General features: G+C 37.8%; 2 protein-coding genes across 2 annotated transcripts; both read left to right on the top strand.

The window, feature by feature from the left end:
- Positions 1-3908: 3908 nt before the first annotated feature.
- Positions 3909-15883, top strand: rrm1 (ribonucleotide reductase M1 polypeptide). Its single transcript, XM_052100287.1, has 19 exons — positions 3909-4084; positions 4750-4838; positions 5210-5387; positions 5513-5613; positions 5711-5770; positions 5864-5903; positions 9574-9736; positions 10717-10858; positions 10959-11042; positions 11176-11337; positions 11482-11561; positions 11640-11841; positions 12070-12219; positions 12310-12531; positions 14043-14119; positions 14477-14612; positions 14698-14793; positions 14933-15121; positions 15223-15883. Exons 1-19 carry the CDS (start codon positions 4066-4068, stop codon positions 15412-15414), a joined length of 2382 nt encoding a protein of 793 aa, XP_051956247.1. The 5' UTR covers positions 3909-4065; the 3' UTR covers positions 15415-15883.
- Positions 15884-22638: 6755 nt separating this feature from the next.
- LOC127625433 (uncharacterized) lies at positions 22639-25455 on the top strand. The gene is made up of 2 exons (XM_052100731.1): positions 22639-24028; positions 24418-25455. Exons 1-2 carry the CDS (start codon positions 23445-23447, stop codon positions 25274-25276), a joined length of 1443 nt encoding a protein of 480 aa, XP_051956691.1. The 5' UTR covers positions 22639-23444; the 3' UTR covers positions 25277-25455.
- Positions 25456-25553: the final 98 nt, after the last annotated feature.

Raw genomic sequence — 25553 nt, forward strand, 5'->3', positions numbered from 1 at the left:
TACAGGTTGTTAAACATAAAACAATTAACAAAAATTTACAGATGATTGCATGCAATTATTTCTTCTGGAATCAAAACCCTTTATTTATTCTTATTTTCCTTTTTTTATTGGTTTAGAAGAGCTTTTTGAGCGTTCTTACCACCACAGGCGAACTGGCAAGTAACACAAACGTTTATAAGCAAAATATGCTTACCTCCTAATGGTGGCCACCGTGTTTGTGTTCGCCTTCCCAGCCAGCCTGTGATGTAAAGACTCTGCTCTCTTCTGTCGCTGTTCGGGCGCCAATTGTTGTAGTTTTTCATGCCAATTTTGTGAAAAATCACTCAGCATCTTTGGGGTTTTGATTTCAGAAGAATAGACTTTATTATCACACAATAAAGCCGAGTTGCCTACGGTGAAACCACAGTACCAACAACAACAACAACAACAACAACAACAACAACAACAACAACAACAACTCCAGCATCTTTGGTTTGGTTTTACTTAAATACACCTCCTCAAACAAGGTGGGGCTTACATGCATTATCTATCATGCTCTTCATTGACTCTGGTCTTGACCATATTAAGAAGTAACAGAATGTCCTTTGGAAGAGATCAATTCTCCCCCCTAAGTAATGCTATTTTTGTTTCTGCACACACAGACAAATAGTCAAACCTATGTGAGCACATATTCATCACGTCACAGGCCTTTACATAGAGTAAACTGCATGTTTACCCCTCAGACATAACTGTGGTATAAATCAACAAAGTTTTCATCGATTACTCCTGATTAACTTGATAAAAAATATACTACAACAGCACCGCAATGGTAGGGTACATAAATCGGCAAGGCGGAGTGCACTCTCGTCAGCACCAACTGAGGTCTCTGCATGCTACACTTATCCCGGGCAGCATCAACACAACAGCGGATGTGCTGTCATGACAGGCTCCGCTCAACAGAGTGTGGAGGCTCCACCCCCAGGTGGTTCAGCTGATCTGGGACCATTATGGCAAAGCACAGGTAGACCTGTTTGCTTACCAGGAGAACTCCCACTGCCCGCTCTGGTACTCCCTCAGGTTGGAGGCAAGTCCCTTCAGGACAGATGCGCTGGCACACAGCTGGTCCCGGGGGCTGCGCAAGTACGCATTTCCCCCAGTAAGCCTAATCCACAGGTGCTGTGCAAGGTCAGGGAGGATGGGGAACAAGTCACTCTAGTGGTCCCTTACTGGCCCACCCGGACTTGGTTCTCGGATCTTACGCTCCGTGTGACAGCACCTCCCTGGCAAATCCCCCTGAGGAAAGACATTCTTTCTCAGGGACTGGGCACCCTCTGGCATCCACACCCAGAACTCTGGAACCTCCACGCCTGGCCCCTGGACGGGATGCGGAAGATCTGAGTGGTCTACCACCAGCTGTCATAGACACCATCAATCAAGCCAGAGCTCCCTCCAACAGGGAGCTTTACACCCCGAAGTGGCGCCTGTTCGTGAATTGGTGTTCTTCCGATCCGAAGAACCTCAGAGGTGCGCAGTCGGGTCAGTGCTCTCATTCCTACAGGGAAAGCTGGGGGGACGGCTGTCCCCCTCCACCTTAAAGGTAAATGTTGCCGCTATCTCGGCCCACCACGATGCGATGGATGGTAAGTCCCTAGGAAAGCTCGACCTGATTATCAGGTTTCTAAGAGGCGCTCGGAGGCTGAATCCTCCCAGGCCATGCCTGTTCCCCTCAGGGGATCTCTCCGTGGTCCTTTCGGTCCTTCAGAGAGCCCCCTTTGAGCCTCTAGAATCAGTCGAGCTAAGTGCCCTCTCCCAGAAGACGGCCCTCCTGATTGCGCTCGCTTCCATCAAGAGGGTTGGAGACCTGCAAGCGTTCTCTGTCAGCGACACTTGCCTGGAGTTCAGTCCGGCAGATGCTCATGTCATCCTAAGACCTCGACCGGGCTATGTGCCAAAGGTTCCTACAACCCCTTTTAGGGACCAGGTAGTGAACCTGCAAGTGCAGGGAACACTGTCTCCAAACAGAGGCTTGCCACTGGGTATTAAATCCCTAATATATGATGGGGCCTGGTTATTAAGATCCATGAGTGAACATGTTCAACAAAAGGACCATCTCCAATAAAACCATCAGGTTACTGATAGTGCTGGATGTTTCACTCATTAAGCTGATATACTCCAAGCTTTTTAAATTTATATGTGAGAACAAACCACATTATATTAAAAAAGAGATAATATCAAGGTCAAAAAGCGAAGGAGGATCGAATGTTTTAGATTTTAAGACTTCCAATGTGACATTTAAAATAAAATGGCTGCAAAATGATCTCAGAAATAAACTAAGTATATGATATATAGTACCACATTTTATATTGCAAAAAGTAGGTTGTATAGAGTTTTTATTGAAATGTGATTTTAATATTAATAAGATTTCCATAAAACTTGCAAGTTTCCATAAACAGGTTTTACTTTTTTGGACGCTAATGTACACCCATAATTTTGCACCCCATAAATGCACAATTTGGAATTATAGATATACTGTATAAGGGTTAAAAACAAACAAAACACTTTTTTTTTTTGCTTTATAAAAGGAATTATTTGGGTCAAGCAATTGATTAAAAATTAGGGTATCTTATAGTACCTAATTAATATGTATAACTTTCCAATTGAACCTAGCCAGTATTGTATGCAATTCCCATGGAATTTTTTTTTTTACTTTTAGGGTATGACAATAATCGTTTAATTGAATCAGTTGAAGAGTTTACTTCCTGTATTACGTAGCACGGCAATGATTTTTTAAGTTATGGGTGTTATCTTTTTTTTTACGGTCCCTTTTTTAAACAAAAGATATCCTTGCTATTACAGCTAAAAAAAAACGTTCTGTTTAAAAAACAGTTTGATTGGAGTACAATATAGTTGACTCCTCACAAGTATTGTATTACAAAGAAAGTAAAGGAGGTTTCATATAAGATTGTACATTGAGTATCCCCAGTCAAGACACTTTTGGTACAATGCTTTAAAGTTAGAGTGGAATATAATTGTACATTTTGTAAAAGTGCCTCTGAGACTATTAATCATTTATTTTGAGAGTGTCCTAAGGTACAGGTCTTTTGGAGAGAGTTAGAAAATTATTTCCAAAAAGAAGCTAATATTTGTATTAATTTGATGTGATGTTAAAGTGTTTCTCAATTGATAAAGATAAAAATCTAGTATTTATATGTGATTTAATCATTATTATGGCTCGTTTTATATATATATATATATATATATATATATATATATATATATATATATATATATATTATATATAAAAAGTCAATTTGAACGCATACCTGTATTTGAACTATTTAAAATTGACATTTAAACATATCTTGGAAACTATCTCTAAAAGTAGAAATTTGAAAGCAATATGAACTATACAACAGTTTACTACGCTTACATTTTTCATAAAATGTTTTTTTTATTTATTTTTCGTGTAATTTTTTCCTGTAAGCCCCTGACGTTTTTTTTTTTTTTTTTTTTGCTATATGTACTATGGTTTTTACTATTTGCCTTGTTCAAAATGAAAGAAAGAAAGACTAATTTATATATATAAGGTTACTGATATGACTGAAGTCATCCTCTCTTGTGAGTGGTCATGATTTTATACATATGTTTCAAAATTGCAATTAATTTTGTGAGGAGTACACCTTATTTTTTTTTTTTAACAAGGAACAAAATAACTACTAAGTGCACATTTAAGTAGACCAGTCGAGTAAACCTAAACTAAACGACTTTGCTGTTTTTGCGGTGGTTGTTTTGGTTATTTTTCACACTTAATAGACAGGTTGGCGGAATGACCCTGTTCCGGTTCCGTCTTGCAAAACTGACAACGAAGAAGGAGCGCTAATTCATTGGCTGAGATTCTGGTGACGTAAATCGTTCTGGCGGGTAGTAGTGGCGCGTTGAACACTTTCATAACACAAACCGTCAGCGGTGAGAGCTGAGAAGCCGATCAGTAGATTATAACTTAATACGAGAAAACAAACAAACAAACATTTGTTTATTTCTGATATTATAGATTTGTCCTGTGTTTCCTACCAAAAGACCTCGACCATGCACGTGATCAAGCGAGGTAAATTCCACTAATATATTTTTAAACAAACTGTTCAGTTTACAATATAGTAAAAAAAATCTATATATATATATATATATATATATATATATATATATATATATATATATATATATATATATATATATATATATGCAAATGTAAATAAATGCAATTACTTTTTATCCTATCTGTCACATAACTACAAAGCAGGCAGTACTATTTATTGTCCCTCATCGTGTAGAAGTGTCTCAATGTTAGGCGAACATTGTCGAGTAACTAGACGTTTTTTTTTAATGGAACAGATTTATTGATTGTGTGTTCAACAATTTTTCCAAATACATAGATTTAAACGTTTATCCATCCCAACGGTTTTGCTGTCAGTTCCTATTGATTAGCTGTTTTCTTTGTTAGCTCATAGTTGGCGCCAAGCGCGGCATTAGCAAGGTTAGAGCTGGTACAATCTGGCAAACAATATGATTTTGTGTGATAGGTAATGAAAAACTGCATCACATTTATAACATAAATATATAACATAACATATATATTTATCCACATTTCAGGTGTTTATTTACAATGTCCTACCCATGCATTATGAAGGCACTGTACTGATGATGGTTGCTCTATTAGTTTATTATGTTAATGTTATGCTCAGTTTCGTAATTTTCCCCCCTCCCTTGTTGCAGATGGACGCCAGGAGCGTGTCATGTTTGACAAAATCACATCACGAATCCAGAAACTTTGCTATGGACTCAACTCTGACTTTGTTGATCCTGTAAGTTGTGAAATTGTTTATGAACATTGCATACATCAAACCATCTTACATTTCCTCAGCCTCTAGATCTGCACAAAAAAATCCTTATACACCTGCATGACTAAGACCTTGTATTCTTTCATTGGTTTGTAAGCTCATGTACAGTAGTAGTCAGGGACTCATGAAGTTGTTCATTCTGTAATCTTTATTTGGTATTGGCTTAGTTAGAAACTTAGTTCTGTATGAGGTCTCATGGGAACTCTCGTAGACAGCAACTTATCCACTCCCACAGGAAGTCATCATATTGCTTATTATTTGCATCATTTGCTCAACCTTGTTACATGGTAAGAAAGCATCAGCAAAGAACCTAAATCACATAATTTTGCACACAGACTCAGATCACCATGAAGGTGATTCAGGGCCTTTACAGTGGCGTCACCACAGTAGAGCTGGACACCCTGGCTGCTGAGATTGCTGCCACCCTCACTACCAAACACCCTGACTATGCTATCCTGGCAGCCCGCATTGCTGTCTCCAACCTGCACAAAGAGACTAAGAAAGTCTTCAGTGGTAAGTTGCAGTTTGTCATTTCATGTATGTCTATAAAACAATTGGCTTTAAAAAAAAAATCAAAAATCATAATGTTTTTTTTTTCTCTCTCTCGGTTATTAACCTTCGGTGTCTTCCAATCTCAGAGGTAATGGAAGACCTCTATAACTATGTGAATCCCCTGAACGGTCAACACTCGCCTATGATTTCCAAGGAAACCCTTGACAATGTCTTAGCCAACAAAGATGTAAGTGCTAAAGCATATTTATTAATTTTGTTAATTCAAAATCAAGTTGTGGTGTTAATATTTGCTTTGTTCTTTTAATTCTTGCTTTCTTCCATAGCGTCTCAACTCAGCCATCATTTTTGACCGGGATTTCTCTTACAACTTCTTTGGCTTCAAGGTAATTTTGAAATCTGAGAATATATGAAATATATACTCAATTGATGTAATGATGTCATTTTTATTGTTAATTTTTTTTTTTTTTACCCTATAGACATTGGAGCGCTCGTATCTGCTTAAGATTGACGGAAAAGGTAAGTATTAATTCAAGCTGTGCAGAAGGGCTCAATATTAAGGACTTACACTAACCAGTCAGTAAAAAGTTCAGATTTTTACTTGGCCTGCCAACATTTTCTGAGCCCCATCATATAAAATTATAGATTTTAGTTTTAACAACAGATTGATCATATACAAGTATATATCATAAAAATATATTTTATTTTTCATAAATAATTTTTTGAATTATTTTTGCAATAATATTTCATAAAGAAAATGCTTATTGAATGAATCAACTGATTTATTTATAATTTTCAGCCCATTCTAACCAATGCTTTCAAGACTGTCGAGGCAATTTTGACAAAAATTTCAACATTATTAAAGCTAGCTAGATGACTTTACATTGAAATATTTACATAAGCAGAATTTGTAAAATAACTTATTTAAAAACCAACCTTTTACATTTGATAGGCATAAAAACTAGTGCAATTTTAAACTGATTAAAATATTGAATCGCACGTTTAATCGCATAATTTTTCATACTTAATCACAGATTTTGAAAGTGCTTAAATTTTACTCTATATACTTCATTTCCTGTCAAAATGCATGTAGTTTTTTCTTTCAAAAGTAAACAAGCAATATATAACAGGTTTTACTTTTTTATTATTATTTTATCCCCTTTTCTCCCAATTTGGAATGCCGAATTCCCACTTAGTAGGTCATCGTGGTGGCGCGGTTACTGTCCTCAATCCAGGTGGCGGAAGACAAGTCTCAGTTGCCTCCGCTTCTAAGACTGTCAATCTGTGCATTTTATCACGTGGCTCCTTGTGCATGACATCTCATGCTACTCCGCGGTCCACGCACAACTTTCCACGCGCCCCATTGAGAGCGAGAACCACTAGTCGCGACCACGAGGAGGTTACCCTATGTTACTTTACCATCGCTAGCAACCGGGCCAAATTGGTTGCTTAAGAAACCTGGCTGGAGACACTCAGCATGCCCTGGATTCGAACTCTTGACTCAAGAGGTGGTAAGCTTCAATACTCGCTGAGCTACCCAGGCCCACAAAAAGGTTTTATTAACAATTTAAAGTATACAAAGTATACCACAATATAAAGACATAAATGCACTAAAATAGCATAAATTCAGGTAACATTAAATGTTTTCCAAAGTCTTAGTGGGAGGTTGACTAATTAGAAAAGAAATACCATAAGTGAAGTATTTATTGCAATAGGCATTAAAACTCTTAAACTGTCATCCTCTTCAATATTAATATTGGCTGTCCACTACTTTGATTCACGCTGTTTTAAACTCCACATGAAAAGCACTTGCAAATATGTCTTGTTTTACTTTTAGCGCCGGCACTGCACACTAACAGTCCGTTAAGACGTGCAATAAGGTGCTGGTGGAGACAATGCGTCACTCCAGAGAGTCATGTGAATGCAGCTTTTCACGTGTCCTGTCTGTGTTTGTTTTTTACCAAAAAAGCGTGTGTGTGTATCAGTGTAATGAACCCCGACTGACACATCGAAGTGGTTCTGCCCTATTCCAACCCATGCTCAGAACTCATATGGAGCTGAATGAATATGCGTTAATCGAATTTAAAACAAATTAATGCGTTACACATTTTAAATTGATTACATGCATTAATCCGTTAACTTTGACAGCTCTAATGAAAGCATATGTACATGGCCAACGAAAGCAAGATTGTAAAGTGCGTTATGTAAGAACTCGAGCGTTTGCCCAATGGGGAAAGTGACAATTCTGTCAACTGTCTCAACACTCACACTGGCCCTGGACCATCCTTATTCTTGAGCCCTGCAGTGTATTCAAATATTTTGTGTACTTCTCTAATATGTGTGTATAGAGGCTTTTCCACTGCACGGTACAACTCGACTCTCAGGTTTCAAGCGAGCAGAGACATCCTGCAGATCACTGATTGGTCAGGGAGAATCTTCACTACCAGCGTCGCTGGATTTCCGATACTTGACATGAACCCGCTAGTTTTAAAGTTAGCAACAGCAATAAAAGTATCATTTGTTCACGTGACTTCCAAATTGCGAAAAAAGAAATGGCTGTGCGCAAAACCACACTATTGTCAATAAAAAGGTGCAGACGTTCCACTCGTAAGCGATGAGCGAAACGAAAAAGACTCAGGAAGTGTCTCAGCTGTTAGCTGAATACGGCTACCACCGGACCTTCCAACAGTGTTTGATAGTTTGGGGAAGGAACAAAGGCGGTATACTAAGGAGGTTCCTAATTATCCATTCGCCTCCTGGCGTGTCGGTCAGAACACAGGATAGGATTCAAACAGTCAGGTTCCATTCAAAAGGGGTTTATTAACATAGCAGAAGCCACAAGTCACAGGCACATGACAGGTTGCATATTTAGGTACTCAGGTTGATATGAGGGTAAAGGAGAGTATTTGGACAGGTGTGTGTGTGTGTGTGTGTGTGTGTGTGTGTTCTACAATAGAAACAGAAAGAAAGAAATAGGTTAACATACCATCTCTGTACTGTTATACCTCTAACAAGGAGATTATGTAATTATCAATAACAACATACATAGCATAACATAATAATATAAACTTTTAATGCAATAACGCTTATCGCAACATGCTGATATGGCGTTAATATGTAAACAATAAAAAACCCGAAAACGAAAGTAAACCGCTGATCGGCAATGAGCATCACTTAATTACCTCAATAATATGAACATAATAGATTCATTCCAGTCATCATCTACACAGTGACACGCACAACGACATATTCTGCAATATTATTGCCTCAAGAGTCAGATATAATTGAACACTGAACATATGAAACACGGCGCAGATGACACTAAAATAACGGGTAACACCAGATCCCAATACACTTAATATCAGCGGGTAAACATCACGTTAACATTCATGAAATGATCTGTGGATTAATCAGAACATATAACAGGGAAATAATCACTTACAGTCACTCATGGACGCACACTTTAACACCCACAACAAGCTATCTAGCACATATCACGGGCATGTATTTTGTCTGCCTCGTTCCACTGTATAATGCCGTTGATTGACAGGCACTCTAAGCTCCGCCTTTCCAACAAACAGTGTAGGGAAAAGTAAAAAAAAAACTTAAGTGACTATAGAACCATCAAGGAAAATTGGAAGTGGTTCGACCAAATGGACACTATGTAAACTAGCGAGCAATGGGAAGGAGAGTGCCCTGGACTCAGCCATGATGGAGGATGGTACATTTTTATGTTAACTCTATCCTCTGCTTGAAAGCTTCACTTTATTTAGTTGACCAGCTACTGGAAAGCTTGCTTCTAAAACAACCAGGCCAATTTAACTGTTACACATGTGTAAAGTCACCATACAACTTCTGCTTTATGCAGTACAATGATCTAGTAGCTAGCAGTTGTGTTATTGCTTTGGTCAGTTTGTGTCGTGTTTAAGATGGTGTCACTGCAGTAGAGGCAGCGCGACTATGACGATCATCCTATAATCCCACCCACGTTGAGGCGCACTAAACTGCAGTGGAAGAGTTGAGTTGAGGCGAGGTAAAAGGGAAAAGATGGGTAGTAAAAAAAAATAATGGAAGAAAAGAAAACCATATAAAGGACAGACCTGAGGGTAATGGAAGTGAGGCAAAGAAAAAGACTGACCTGAATGATGGGAAATTATTTCTGTGACACCTTGATCGCTTGTTTTTTCAGTTGCTGAGCGGCCTCAGCACATGCTTATGAGAGTGTCTGTGGGGATCCATAAGGAGGATATCACTGCAGCCATTGAAACCTACAACCTGTTGTCTGAAAAGTGGTTTACCCATGCCTCTCCTACACTCTTCAATGCAGGCACCAACCGACCACAACTGTCCAGGTGAACACCATGAATGACAACATAGTCACTATACAACAGTCTGGCACAAGGGGGCAGTTTTGCAACACAAATCAGTGATGTTAGCTACAGGGTTCCCATGGTGGCAGGAAATCTCTGATATTTTTTTTTTTTTTTAAATTGGGTTTTCCAGCCCTGAAAATGTCATTGAAATAAATAAAATAATAAATAGTTCTGGTATGCACCAAGTATTTAAGTGGCTAAATATTTAACTTGGGCAGAGCTTATGGAGAATTAAAACTTGCATGCAAGCCAAACGCTGTGTCCCAAACTACACTATGCACTTACATAATATACTATACACTCAGCCTTGTAGTGTATGAATTTTCAAAGTGTAGTATTGTCCCAAATGGGATACTTAACGTTTTTTTACTACACAGAAGCGTTCGCCGTTTGACCGCTGACGAAATTGACGTTCCAAACGCAGGTGTTGTGTTATACATATATCCATCCCAATATACATATTCAAAAAGCATGGAATGATGGTAAAATGTTTAACTCACTTTTGTAAGGTGCTGTCTTCACAGAAGTTTCACTAGTTGTAGTATTTACAATTGTTTGCCATATCATCATCAGTGCCGGTAACTCCGTCCCTTCCTCTATGTGCCGCGAGCAATGAGTGCACAAAGTGTCAAACATTCCACACTGTTTTGCGGTTCAAAATTTGTATCCTGGTACTGCTAGTGCACTTCTTGTTGTTACATTTTCAGTGTAAACATACTACTTGCACTATGTCGTAGAATAATACAGAAGTGTGCGGTTTGGGACGCACCTAAAATAATGTATGATTTATGACTGAATTGCTCTATTCTGTCGAGAAAACAAAAATCCTTAAGTAATCACAAATGAATCAAAAGGTCATGGGAATTAATTGGCCATTAAGTGTGGGAAATCTGTTGCAAAGTAGACCGTTATTTATAATTTAAGTTTGTAAACCGGTTTTGCTTTTGTCAAATGTCTAGTTGCTTCCTACTTGCTATGAAAGATGACAGTATTGAGGGGATCTATGACACATTGAAGCAGTGTGCCCTCATCTCCAAGTCTGCCGGTGGTATTGGTGTGGCAGTGAGCTGCATCAGAGCTACAGGCAGCTACATTGCAGGGGTAGGTTTTACTCTGTCCAGAGCTTTAGTAATTCAACTACATTTCTTAGACACATGTACAAACAGGAAAATAAGCTAAACACACTGTCTTTTATCATTAGACAAATGGCAACTCAAATGGACTAGTTCCTATGCTCCGCGTCTACAACAACACAGCACGCTATGTGGACCAAGGAGGAAATAAGGTATTGTATTTTACCTATGAATTTAAGAGAAATCATGACTCTCTTCCCAGTGCTGCATTAAAATATACCACTGAAAGATAATCATATTGATTTATAAATGCATGGCTTTTAAATATCTTTACTCTTTGCTCAGAGACCAGGAGCATTTGCCATATACCTGGAGCCCTGGCACTTTGACGTCTTTGACTTCTTAGAGCTTAAAAAAAACACTGGTAAAGAGGAACAGAGAGCTAGAGATCTTTTTTATGCCCTTTGGATCCCTGATCTGTTCATGAAGAGAGTGGAGACCAATGGGGTAAGCACTCAAACATTCATTACACATTGAATACTGTTACATATTTTTACATTCTTGGAAACATTTCAAACCATAACCAGTGAGCAGGATATTTTGATTTCATTTCAAGCACAAAACTGAAGGTGTGAATCGTATCATTTGCAGGACTGGTCTTTGATGTGTCCGTGTGACTGCCCTGGTCTGGATGAGTGCTGGGGAGAGGAGTTTGAGAAGCTCTACACAAAGTATGAAAATAGTGCAATGTGACCTTGAGAAGACATTTAGTAATGTCTTGACACATTTTTAACAATCTTTTGTTACAGATATGAGCAGGAGGGCAAAGCCAAGCGTGTGGTGAAAGCTCAGCAGCTGTGGTATGCAATAATTGAGTCTCAGACAGAGACTGGCACACCGTACATGCTTTATAAGGATGCCTGCAACCGCAAGAGCAACCAGCAGAACCTGGGCACCATCAAGTGCAGTAACCTGTGCACAGAGATTGTGGAGTACACCAGCAAAGATGAGGTAGAGAGAGAGTATGAAAGCATGATGTCAAAATGGAGCCATTCTACTTTCTAAATACACATTACTGATATTATTGTAACTGATTTATTAGAACATGTTATTCTTGACAGTTAAAATGTTTCACTCAAAAATACATTGCATTATTAAATTAAAATGGCTTGGGAATGCTGTTTCATGTTGACTTAAAAAAATCATTGAGTGCTAATTGACCAAACAATCTTATTGTAGGTGGCTGTTTGCAACCTGGCATCAATTGCTCTTAACATGTACGTCACCCCCGAGCAAACCTTTGATTTCCAAAAGTTGGCCTCTGTTACAAAGGTCATTGTGAAGAACTTGAACAAAATCATTGACATTAACTACTACCCTGTGCAAGAGGTGAAGGAATGTTTTATGTTGTTGTTTTTTTCCCCCTATATCCTTTATTATTATTGTTTGCGCAAAGGCTAATATTGTATCAAATAACAGGCCGAGAACTCCAACAAGCGTCACAGGCCCATTGGTATTGGCGTACAGGGCCTGGCTGATGCCTTCATCCTCATGCGCCTTCCTTTTGAGAGCACAGAAGCTCAACTCCTCAACATTCAGATCTTTGAGACCATTTACTACGCTGCCCTGGAGTCCAGCTCTGAGCTGGCTGCAGAATTTGGGCCATATGAAACCTACGCTGGATCTCCTGTCAGCAAGGGCGTAAGTGAAATTAAGATATGTGTAGATCTGCTTTAGTTATGATTTAAGTATCTTGGTTGAGATTATAAAGCTGTAATTAGTGGTTGACCGATATATCTGCCATTCTGCTTTATTTAAATATCTACATCGGCCGACAAATTTTCCCATTTGGCCGATTTTTCTTTTCTTGAGTATGCAGAAAATTGCCTGCTTGTATGTGAAGCGTCTAAGACATGAAAACGACCAGTCACTGTTCGTTTTGTTATGTGCCATTGTGGTACTACAATAATAGACCTGTGTGCAACACTCGTTTAAAAGGTCCGCACATCAGAGCCGCGTCAGACGCGTTTGAGCTCATAATGTTTAAGTGCTCGCCGTTTCATTCTCTCTCTCTCTCTCTTCAAAAGTTCCCTGTAAATGTCTTGTCTACTGATAAAAGGGCAAATATCAATACAAATAATATCATATATGGTCTGCAAATATACACATATCTCGTTTAAATGGATGTAATAAACCAACCTCGCACAACTTCAGCAGATCCAGCATCCTGTGGAGCACTTATTTATTTACCTCTAAAGCATGTATTCTATCAGCCTCTCAACAGTTCCCTGTAACTTTTCTAATGATAAAAGGCAAATATCACTAATACTTCTATTATATACCATCTGTAAATATGCAGATATCTCATTTAACAGATTCACAAACCTCATGAAAATCCAGTGTTTTCTTCCATTCGAGTGCTCCTTTAACATCTTCCTCTGAAGCGCATATTCCGTCAGCTTGAATCAAAAACTTCAGGATCAAAAATTACTGTTCAAAAATAATGATGATCTGTCCTTGACAATCCTAGTAGGCGATCAACCGTTTAAACTTTTAGGAGATTGAGGCTCCCGCTGGATCGGCGTGCGACTACAAGGCTGCCTCCGGAAGCTGTATTCGGAGGTACAATGAAAATAAGGTGCTTTTCAAACTATTCGGAAACCAGTTTCCTTACGAATTCCATTCATTCAAAACAGATTTCAGTTAAGCCATTAACTGATTAGTTAGCAAGCAAGCTGCCTGCGTTTTCAGATGCAGCCCAAGGATAAAGCTCTTCTCGTGTGCTGTAAGTAAACCTCATATTCACTACGCACAGTATGTACAATTGGTTTAATTCGATATTTTTTGAGAAAATGCGATTGCTAATGTGGACATGCAATCCAAGGTCGCTGGACTACTGTTATTTCCTTCTTCCTAATATATTAACAATTTCTTCGTGTGCAAATAAATTATAAAAATTTGATGACTAAACAGAAATCTGAAGAAACTGCTGTCTACAATACAATATTATAATTTTTTAGTTTTATGTGATATTGAGTAAATATGCTAAATAAGAGTATCTTTTTTTTTTTTTTTTTTATTGTATGTTTGTTATTTACTATATTAAATTGTGATATATCGGCCACCCTGCTGTCTGGATATCGGCAATGTCCATTAAAAATCCCCATATTGGTCCACCACAAGCTGTAATTTTTCCTGGTTTGATCTCATAGATCTTGCAGTATGATATGTGGGAAAGGACACCTACGGACCTTTGGGACTGGAATGCACTCAAGGAGAAAATCACAAAGTTAGTAAATGCATACAAATATCTATACCCTTGTTTCTGACTAAAGTCAATGTTCCCATTGTAATGGAAAAGTTTTAAATTGTAATTTGCAGGCCTGAAAAGTTTTTGAATATTGTATCTTAAATCTGTCTCTCCGTTAGATCTTAAAGTCATGGAAATATAGTGAATATTCATTTTTCTAATTGTGCTCAACTCTAAAATACACAGAAACTGCTTCTATAAAATATTTGAAGAATTCAGAAATGACTGAATGGAATTTATTGGTCAAAACATGTGGAAACTCTGTAGCCCTCAAGCTTCATAACTTAAATATGTCACTTCATGAATGACTGAAATATTTTTTATAATTCTCCTCAGACACGGAGTACGCAACAGTCTGCTTCTGGCTCCCATGCCCACTGCCTCCACAGCTCAGATCCTGGGCAACAACGAGTCAATCGAGCCTTATACTAGCAACATCTACACACGCAGAGTTCTGTCTGGAGAGTTTCAGGTGAGTCTGAAATTACAAGGAATGTTTAGGTTTGCGTAAATGCATGGCCTTGTTAGGTAAACTGGTGGTTTCTGTTTGGCTCTAGATTGTGAACCCACATCTTCTCAAAGACCTCACAGAACGAGGACTTTGGAATGAAGAAATGAAGAACCAGCTAATTGCTCAAAACGGATCAATCCAGGTTAGTTGTGTTCCCAACACATTGGAAACTAAGAAACCGTTCCTTGAAAAAAAAAAAGTTATATTGATGGTATTTACAATTTTTTAGTGTGAATTATTTGGTCTCTTGTGCCAATTTATAAATGTCTCCTTTTTTGCAGAGCATTCCCACAATCCCAGATGAACTGAAGGAGCTGTACAAGACAGTGTGGGAGATTTCTCAAAAGACATTATTAAAGATGGCCGCAGACCGAGGCGCCTTCATTGACCAGAGCCAGTCCCTCAATATCCACATCGCTGAACCCAACTATGGCAAGCTGACCAGCATGCACTTCTATGGCTGGAAGCAGGTAAGCTAGATACCTCTTGAACATGAAGCCTAGAGTGTGGAATTAATAGAGCGAAATAGGATGTCTTCTGTTACTGAATACTAACAAACTTAACTCCACAGGGTCTTAAAACAGGAATGTATTATCTGAGGACAAAGCCAGCTGCCAACCCTATTCAGTTCACTCTGAACAAAGAGAAATTGAAGGATACACAGAAAAATGAGACCAGTGACGAGGAAACTAAAGAACGTAACAAAGCCGCCATGGTGTGTTCCCTGGAGAACCGTGATGAGTGTCTGATGTGTGGCTCCTAAACCAAAACTCTTCCTTGCTCTCAGTGAGAATCGCTAGAATTTAACAGTTTGCATATTGTACAGTATTATGCATTTTTTTGTAAACTGGCATGGAGATTATAGTAATATTCAGCTTTTCCATCTGTATGCAATAACAATCAGAATAAAGGCTTTTGTAAAGATCTGTTGTTCCAAATTTATGGGGTAAAAAGTCTAATACAGAATAGTCATCACTTTCACACTGTTTATAGTCCTGTAGACAGATATGTAACATCAGGAAAATATATTTTTGAAGAGGTACTCATGATTTTGTTTAACTTTGATACTAATAAAGTACTGAATCGGTTAACTTTGAGTTCTATAATTTATAGAACAGGAGTCCAAATGTTTTAATTAATGGCACTTTTATTTAATTGAAATGCACTTGAGTTGTCTTTGCCTCTTTTGTGTTTGTTTTGTGATTGTGTGATCTAATTTGTTCTGCTATCTTGGCCAGGTCTCTCTTGAAAAAGAGATTTTATATCTCAATGAGACAAACCTGGTTAAATAAAGGTTAAATTAAAAAAAATGAAATTTATTAAGGTCATATAAATGGCTTAAAGGGGCCATGACATGCCTTTTTTTATTATTTTAATATGTTCCTTGAGGCTCACTTGTAAAATAAGTAACGTTTTTTTTTTTTTGCTCAAAAACAGTTGTATATTTGTACAACATAATTTTCCACTTTCATTCTGACCCTGTTTAGAAACACTGTTTTGGTGCTGCTTCTGTTTTAAGACTTGACAGTAAACACCCACTGTTGTGATTGGCTCTCTCTTTGCCATCTCACTGCTTACCCCTGCTGGTAAGTGAAAAGGTAAAGTAGGTATTGATGTGTTGTGGAGGCGGTCAGATGTAAATGCCCACCACAGTTTGACATCACAATGTTCTGTAGAGGAAGAAGAGAATGAGTCATTTTGGCAACTTGGTTTCAACAAATGCTCTTTTTGCAGTGAGGAAGTTTTGAATTCTGAAACTTGCAGTATGTTTTTAAAGTAGGGCTGGGATAAACGATTATTTTTTTAAACGATTAATCTAGCGATTTATTTTTCGATGCATCGATTAATCTAACGATTCATTTTTTCAGTCCGATTCGATTAATCGACTTGTGACAACACCGGTAATACCGGTTTCATCGGGGGTGGGGGGTGTATAAAATGTAAAAAAAAAAAAAAAAAACATTTGCCGGGAGTTTGATTGACTGGCGATCTGATCAATCAATTATAATACGCCATTTTTGTCTGACAAAGTCAGGAGAGAGAAGATTAACGTCGGTGGATTTGAATTTGAATAATGGACTGTAGGCTACTGTACTGACATCTTAGTGGTTAAAACAACAGTCCTTCTGATGTAGGCTACATTCATGTTTAGCCTATTTGATGCTATAAATTAAACAAGGAAAAGATGATCGGTTCGCGAGCAGCTTTAACTGAGGCAATCTGTCACGACACATTAAAGAGCCACAAAATAGTAGGCCTATTTATGGTTTAATTTTCTTTGAATGACCAAATTTGAAAGTTGAGACTTTATTAAATGTTACCTGCTTGGTCCTGTCTGTCAGCGCGTTGTCAGTGTCCTCTATGTATTTTTCACGACATTCATTCATAGCTATAAGCGAAAACTTTAGGTGTCGACAACGTATTATAGCCTACTCCAACATCGAGTGCAAAGTGGGGAGTTGAATAAAAACTTACGGTGCTCTGTCATCTGCAGAGGGTGGCGCCTCTTCAGGTGCTGGTGCATTGCCGTGGTGCTAGAATGGAAGGCCATCTCCATTTTGCAAAGACGACATATCACGGAATTGTTTCCTTTTAAATTAAAGAATTCCCATACTTTAGAGGAACGAGTGCATGCCGCCTAGCACTTCTGATAGTCTGAGGAGCCACTAGTGTTGTTACTACTCGCCGGCGCCGCCACCTTTGTTTTGGAACCGACGAATCGACGCGCATATTTTGCGTCGACGTCATCGTTGTCCCAGCCCTATTTTAAAGTAATTAATTGTGTGTCTACAGATCAAGGAAAATTTTATTTCCCATGTCATGACCCCTTTAAAATGTTTTCCTTTATCAGGGTAACATCACAAACGGTTTAAGCATAAACCGATTGACACCTAGATTTCTGCCTATTACACAGATTTTGCACTATGTGTAAACCCCTTTACCGACTATCCAATGTGCTTTTGTGTTTTGGGCATGCCTGTTTACATGTAATTTTCTTTCCTTCACATTTTTTTAACACACTAATGTTTTATCCTTTAGTGTGTTGGTGCGCATGTATGCTGTACACTCAATTGCAATGTACTTGGTGAATGCCTGGTAATATTAACATTAAGCAAATTTTGAACTGGCATTGGAGGGTATGACTTGCAACTTTGTATTAATACCACACATAATGGCTAATGCAATACAATCAGCATCACCCTGTCTAAATAACTGGTCATATATGCTAATCGTTATGGGAACAAGTGTGGTGTTCCAGTAAAGATAGGGGGTGTTTTAGGCAGCAGTTACTAAATTGGCCTGGAGACATCATACCAGCAGCAGCTGTGTCAAACAGCAGGTGTTGAGCAAGCTGTAACTTGTACACATTGTCTCTGGGCTTATCATGGATCCTGTAACCATCTCAGCATTTACATCTCCAATTAAGGTTTTGATAATTATTTGTAGATTGTGGGAAAATGTTGCACCCAAGTGATTCTACGAAATTAATACTGCAGTAAAGTCTTATGCAACAGGGACATTGTGATTTCAAATGCATTCATTTAAAAACTTTGGTCCACATTGTCTTTTGAGTGTTGATTAGATTTTAACAGATGACAAAACATTTACTAATTATTATACTGCAACATTTTAGGTGACCAAACAGCCTAATGTCTCTCTCATGCATTGTCTTAAAATTACAAAATGTTTACAAAAAAAATGGCAGCTTGTTTTCAAATGCTAGCTAGTCTTGGAAAACTTGACAGTCTTTTAAGGGCTGTTAGCTGCAAGATCAAATTCCTGAGAATCAAAACCAGGGTCCAGGGAGTCATTTCTGCTGGTCGGAGATGATAGGGCTGGGTGATATGGCAAAATATATTATCACGATATTTGTTTCCATATTGATCGATATCGATATTTGTTACGATATATAATTTAATAATGCTGCCCGTTTGAAAAGTATACTGATAATGATGCCTGAAGAAACCAGAAGGCTCAATAGTTGAACTATATAGTTTATTAACATAAATAAATAACAATGCAAACATTTAACTGTGCAAACATGGATTGGTTGAGAATATATTTTGTTATAAAAGAATATTGATAAACTTTAAATCTAAATGTTAACATTTTACTTTTAGCAAACATGCTTTATCTGCCTTGACAAAACAATGCAAGTTAGCTTGCCTTGTAACTGATTATAAAATATCAAACTAAAAGCTGTGACTACAGTACTATCACATCAAATTTCTTTGGCAGGGCAGCAAACATTTCAAAATGTTTGCAGAGGTACAACCAAAACAACAAATGTAAACAAGTGAACCACAAAGTCCCTGGCAGATTTAAGTACTTAACTGTCAGATAAATAAAATATTAATTGTGAACTGGTTTTAAATATCTCAAATGTTTTAGAGGTAGAAATCTGAGTAAAAAGTGCAAAATGTAAACATTGTAAACCAGTCACAATGCTACACCTTTTAGGTAGTGCTCATCATATATCCTTGCTCCTTTTTGATCGTTTTTCATATGGGCAATGGTCGCAAAAGACGACACCATTGATTGTTGTTTAGGTAGAGCCCCGCTTGCGCTGCTAACAACAGAAGAACCACTAACGTTAGCATGTTGCAATAGTATCCAGCTGCAGACCCGCAGCACCACCAGTTTCAGAACCCCAGCGCCAGAACCTGAAGTGAGGGGCGGAGTTATTCACAATGAGACAAGCATGGCGGAGAGCATGGTAAGTTGTGTGACGTTGTCTAACGTATCATGTGGTGAAAAATTATCGCATATATTAAGTTCAGCGTTTATCTGCTAAATACTTAATTTGTGCATAACTTTATCATCTTAATGAAGCTTGATTATGTTGTCATACTTTATTGTATTAAAAAAAAAAAATTGTACGGATGGTTCGATACATTTTTGCGTGTTGTAAATGAGCCTTGCGGTGACGTTTTGAAGACATCTTGTGAAGGTGTTAAAGTGTTTGTTCCACGTTCCTCTGTTATATGCATTGTTTGTGAGTTAATGTTACCTTATAGTTGATTTTTTTTTTTTAACGTTGAGATTATTGTGTGGTGCTTTCATCTCTTGTAGAGACATTTCGAATGAATGAAGACCACAAGGAAAAGGCCCGCAACAATCTCCTGGAACAGTCAGAAGCTTCCAGAGAGCCCTTTCTATTTCATTTTGTGTTCAGGGATGACATGGAGTTATTTTTGCAAGAATGTAAGGACAAAATGGGCCTGAGAGTGAATTCCTCATTTGATACATTTTAAGTTTAATTTATACAGGATTGTCTTGTTAAAATGGGCCTAGGAGTGAATTGGTCATTTGTTGTATATATTTTTATTGTTTCTTTTAAAATGATGCTTAATTTTCTCTTTTTTTAGTTTTTTGACATGTTTTATTTTACATAAAGAAAAATGCATGCTGCACATGTTCTTGTGAAATAAAGTATATTTTATATAAAATGCCCATAAGTTTCAAGCATTTTTTTTCACCATCATGATCAGGAAGTAACTCTCATAATACAATGAAACGGATAAATATATACAATTATATTACACAAGATCAATGTTTTAAAATGCTTATTGTACTGTACCTTAAAGAATCATTATAACATACGTATAAAGTATGATGTTTCGTTTGTAATAAAAGCAAAGTACTCTCCAAAACGTTAGGTGGCGCTACTCGGTTTCGAACGTAAGCTCCGCCCCTCACTTCAGGTTCTGGCGCTATTGACACTTTTTTTTTAATTTTTTTTTTATTGAACACAAGAACAGAACAAAAAACAGAATATACATCTATAATGGCATTGGTAAGTACAGATAAATAAGTATTAGGCAAGGCACATATCAGTAAAAAAAGAAAAGAAAAAAAAGAAATATATATAAAATAAAAATACAAATACAGAGGGGTCTCTTTATTCCTCTTTTAAGAGCTCAAGGTCTCTTATTATTCCAGCCAATTTCTGGGCCTTTTTACTTTTTATACATTCCAACGCTGGAAAGAAATTACAAATTAAGTCTCTTTTAAATATAGAAAAATACGGTTTCGTCTTCATACATTTTGACTTAATGAATAAAAAATTTGCCCAGTATCAACATTACATTAATAAGAAAATCATTTATTTTCTCTTCCAACATCATTCCAAACATAACATGTTCCCTGGCAAAAGTGGGCAGTGATCGAATCTTTGATTCCAACCAATAGGACATATTTCCCAAAAAGTATTTGAAGACAGACAAGAAAAAAAAGATGATCAGTTGTCTCTATGTCAATTTGACAAAAAGTGCAGGCATTTACTTCAAAATTAAATCGTTGTCTTAAAAATTCACTTGACGGGTATTAACCCATTGAATATTTTAAAATGAGTTTCCTTAGCTTTAGGAGCCACTGCAGTATATTAGCTTTCCAGTTCGCAATTTTCTAATAGTTTGTTTATCATAAGATTGCAAAACACAGTTATTATACAGAAGTGTCGGATATACTATAGTATTGAAACAAATGCGGATAAGTTTGTTGGGAAGCATTGCTCTGAGGTCATTACCATTGAAGAGAAGGGATGGAAGTTCACAAGGTCCATCAGGTATGTTGACAGAAGTGTTTTGTACAAGATTTATAAAACTTTTTGGAATCGCATTTAAGACACGCTCAAAATGTTTGCGTTCACATTGTATATTATATTTAGCACAAAAGTCTTTAAAAGTTATCAATCTCCCATCTTCATCTATCAAGTGAAGAACTGACCAAATACCTTTCTCAAGCAACTCAAGAACACATAGAGACTTATATTTAGAAACAATAAATCTATTGTTCCATATTGGGATTTTATGTGGAGAGAAGTTGTGGTTATATAATAACTTCCAATATAATAAAATCTGTTGGTGAAAGGAAGATAATTTGATTGGCAGTCTGGAAACAGTATAATCACATCTCAATAGAAAATCAATTCCACCCAATTTTCTAAATATACCTCTGGGAATGCAAAACCAGAAACTATTTTCATTTGTTATAAAATGTTTAAGCCATTTGACCTTTAACATACCATTTATACAATAGAAGTCAAAGGCTTGTAATCCACCATTTTCATAATCTTGTATAAGTCGTGCCCTCTTTATATAGTGCACACGATTTCTCCATATATAATTGAAATTAATTTGATTAATGGTCTTAATAGCTCTATTAGAAATAGAGAGGCAAGATGCAGGATAGATACACCTAGAGAGACTTTCCATTTTAGTTAAATAAATCCTTCCAAAGATAGACAAATCCCTTTGCATCCATGCATCAAGCCTGCCTTTGCATTCATTCCATCTGTTCCAGACGTTTTGCTTTTCCATCATGACTTCATCCTTAGAAATGTTTATGCCTAAATATTTGACAGTCGACTTAATCGAATATTATATGCAATTTTAAGAGGGCATTCACGTATGGTAATAATTTCACATTTGGCAATATTAAGTTTTAAACCTGAGAATTTAGAGAAATAGCTAACTATCTCAATTACTTTAAGAACCTGATCAAGACCTTTTAAAAATAATGTTGTATCGTCAGCCAATTGACTAAGTGTAATTTCCTGTCCAAACACATTTAATTTTTTAATACTTGAGTTTTTAATTAAGAGAGCCAACATCTCTGTAGCCAGAATAAACAATGAGGGTGAGACGGGGCAACTTTGTTTAACTCCTCTCTTGATATCAAATCTGGGTGAAGTACCTGTTGGTAGGGCCACTGAACTATTGGTATTTGTGTAAAATAACTGAATAATATTACAAAAATTTTCACCAAACCCATACATTTTCAAACATTTAAAAATAAATGAATGTTCTAACATATCAAAGGCTTTATAAAAATCTAAAAATAATATAACCCCATCATCCTCAATTTAACTGGTGGTGTAGCCTACTCTCCAAAACGTTAGGTGGCGCTACTCGGTTTAGAACGTAAGCTCCGCCCCTCACTTCAGGTTCTGGCGCTGGGGTTCTGAAACTGGAGGTGCTGCGGGTCTGCTGGATATGTCTCGCATGTTGGCCAAAACTTGTGGACGGAGTAACATTAACATGGGCCCGCATTTTCATACTCTCGGTGTGGTCGCTGGGATGGTACCTTTTCAGGTGACCGAAAAGGTTTGTTGTGTTTCCCGTCTTGGTTATCACCGACCGACGGCATATTTTGCAGACCGTTTTTATTTGCGCGTCGTCGCTTTTCAGATATCCAAACCACTTCCATATAATTGACGTCTTGTTACCTTTTTTGTCAACAATTTCCTCAGCTTTGGAAGATAGTTCGAGTTCACTTTCACCGTCGCTTTCGTGTTCGTCGTTTCCACTCATTTTTTCTTTACATTCACTTTCTTCACTGCCGGTAGCTCAAACAGTGCTCCGCTAGCAATTGGGCGTGTACTTAGACGCACAAGCCCAAATCTGCGTTCTGACTGGCTGTTGTCCGTTTATTTCTGCTTTGTAATAGGCTGTTAGGTCTATCCATATCGAGTAAACGTGTCAAAAGTTTATCATCGTAGTCTAAATAAATATTATCGCGATGCCATATCGAGATCGTTTTATCGCCCAGCCCTAGGAGATGATGCTTGCTTTCCACTAAAACCGAATTTATTTTCTTTCAGGCCTGTCCGCTCTATCCTTTCCTCTTTGCCATGAAACTCAGTTCAATAGGCTCTGTGCAGCGGGGATTGTGACGTGTTTCCGACTACACTCTCTACTGGGCAAACAGTTTCCGGTTCCGTATTAGATCTGACGCGCGAAAGTTAACAACGACACACATTCTAGTTATTCTTATCTTGGCAGCTGAACTATGGAGAAACGGGTTTTCCGATATCAAAAGCTAATGAGACCTAGTTCGGAACATTGTTGTGTGCCGTCGTGCGTTGTGTCGGCAAGATACAACTCGACTGTGAGTTTTCATTCATTTCCCGTGGAAGAGGATCTCAGAAAAAAATGGATCGTTAAGATCAGGAGGGATGACTTCAAAGTCAACAAAAACACAAAGGTGTGTAGCATTCATTTCAAACCTGATGACTTTATGGAAGGGACTAGACTGAGACGTCTGAAAAAAGGTGCTTTCCCAACACTGTTTGAGTGGAACCGTTACCAAGTGCAGCCGCCGAGGTCGAGTCTTTGGGAACGGCGAGAGAGACCGCTGCCCCCTGATCCTGTTTCGGACGTAGAGCAAGATATGGACTTTGACGTGGAGAGGACTGGACACGATTATTGTTCAGTTCCCGAAGCTGCAGCTGTGGACATGGTATTACATGAAAATGAGGAGTTGACGAGGGAGATAGAAGATCTACGGAAGCAGTTGGACCAGACCAAGATCATACTTCGCTTTGGTCTCCAGAGATTTGCTGGGTCCGATGAGGACATACGCTTTTATACAAGGTAAAATTATATTGCCTGTGATAAGCATTTGTAATAGCGTTGCCTTTGTCTTGAAAACACTAGTCCACGTTGTTATTAAATATTATTGGAGTTGTATAAGCTAGCTGCACGTAAAAGTAGGCTACACCGACCAAAATAATAACAGCAACATAGGCTAACATAATTATAAGTATGAATAACATCTGTTGTCTTCAACAGCAATCAGAGTTAGTTTAATCATACATACCGAATTCCATAATTTTCATGACTCGTGATGTATTAAAAGATTGTTGTATCAGTTACTTGTAGTTTAGCATTCTTATTTCCTAAACTGGAAATTACTTTACTATAAAGCTAAGTGTAAGTCTTTTATGCCATGTGAGAACCAATGTAAGTTTATTTCTTGACAGATTTGCAACCTATAACCACCTGATGGCCTTCTGGGAACTGATTGAACCGGCAATGCACAGAATGATTCATGTCACCAACTCCAAAGTCACCAAGGAGGCTGGAAACACTCGGGCACTTCCTGCAATAGATGAGTTCTTCCTGTTCATGATGCATCTTGCTTTGGGCCTCAAGCAAAAGGACCTTGGTCATCGCTTCCATGTACATCAGGCCACTGTGAGCCGCATCATAACAACCTGGGCCAACTTCCTGTACTTTGTCTTGGGGTCAGTGTGCATTTGGATGCCGAAAGAGAGAGTACGAGCCCATCTGCCAGAGGAATTTCATCTTTTCCGAGACACACAGGTTATCCTGGATTGTACTGAGATCCGCTGCCAAACACCTTCCTCATTGCTATTACAAAGTGAGTTTTTTTCAAACTATAAGTCTCACTGCACATTCAAGGCTTTAATAGGAATGGCACCTCATGGTGCAATAACATTTGTGTCTGGACTCTATGCAGGGTCTATAAGTGACAGGGAGTTGTTCAAACAGTCAGGGATCTTTAACCTTCTTACTCCTGACATGGCCATCATGGTGGATAAGGGCTTCTTAATTGACAGCCTAGTACCATGCAAAGTTCACCGGCCTGTTTTCCTGACCAAGGGAAAACAAATGCTACCTCATGAAGTGACACACACTCAGTCTGTGGCCAGGCTCAGGGTACATGTTGAACGTCTTATTCGTCGAGTGAAGGAGCATAAGTTGTTTGACACAGTCATCCCCTTGTCCATTTCTGGTAGCATAAACCAACTGTTTACAGTGGCATGTTTGCTTGTGAACTACCAATGTGGACCACTTGTCAAGGCATGGAGCCACTGAGTCTAAAAACCCTCATCCTTGTTAATGTGCTAAGGTAAATGTAAATATTGTACATATACTTTTGTAAAAACTATGGATTTCACACTCTGTTCATAACTCTGATCAACAGACAAAACTAAGACAGTGTTTCCTTATGCATTTTTTATTATAATTTCATAATGCATAACATATGTATTTATTAACTAGCCTATACAAATCTAAATATATAAGTACATATACATGTCTAATGTAATATAATAGATAGGTGTATATATATTATATTGTATAAATATAGTAT

This window comes from Xyrauchen texanus, chromosome 31, assembly GCF_025860055.1.
Source record: "Xyrauchen texanus isolate HMW12.3.18 chromosome 31, RBS_HiC_50CHRs, whole genome shotgun sequence".
NCBI lineage: Eukaryota > Metazoa > Chordata > Actinopteri > Cypriniformes > Catostomidae > Xyrauchen > Xyrauchen texanus.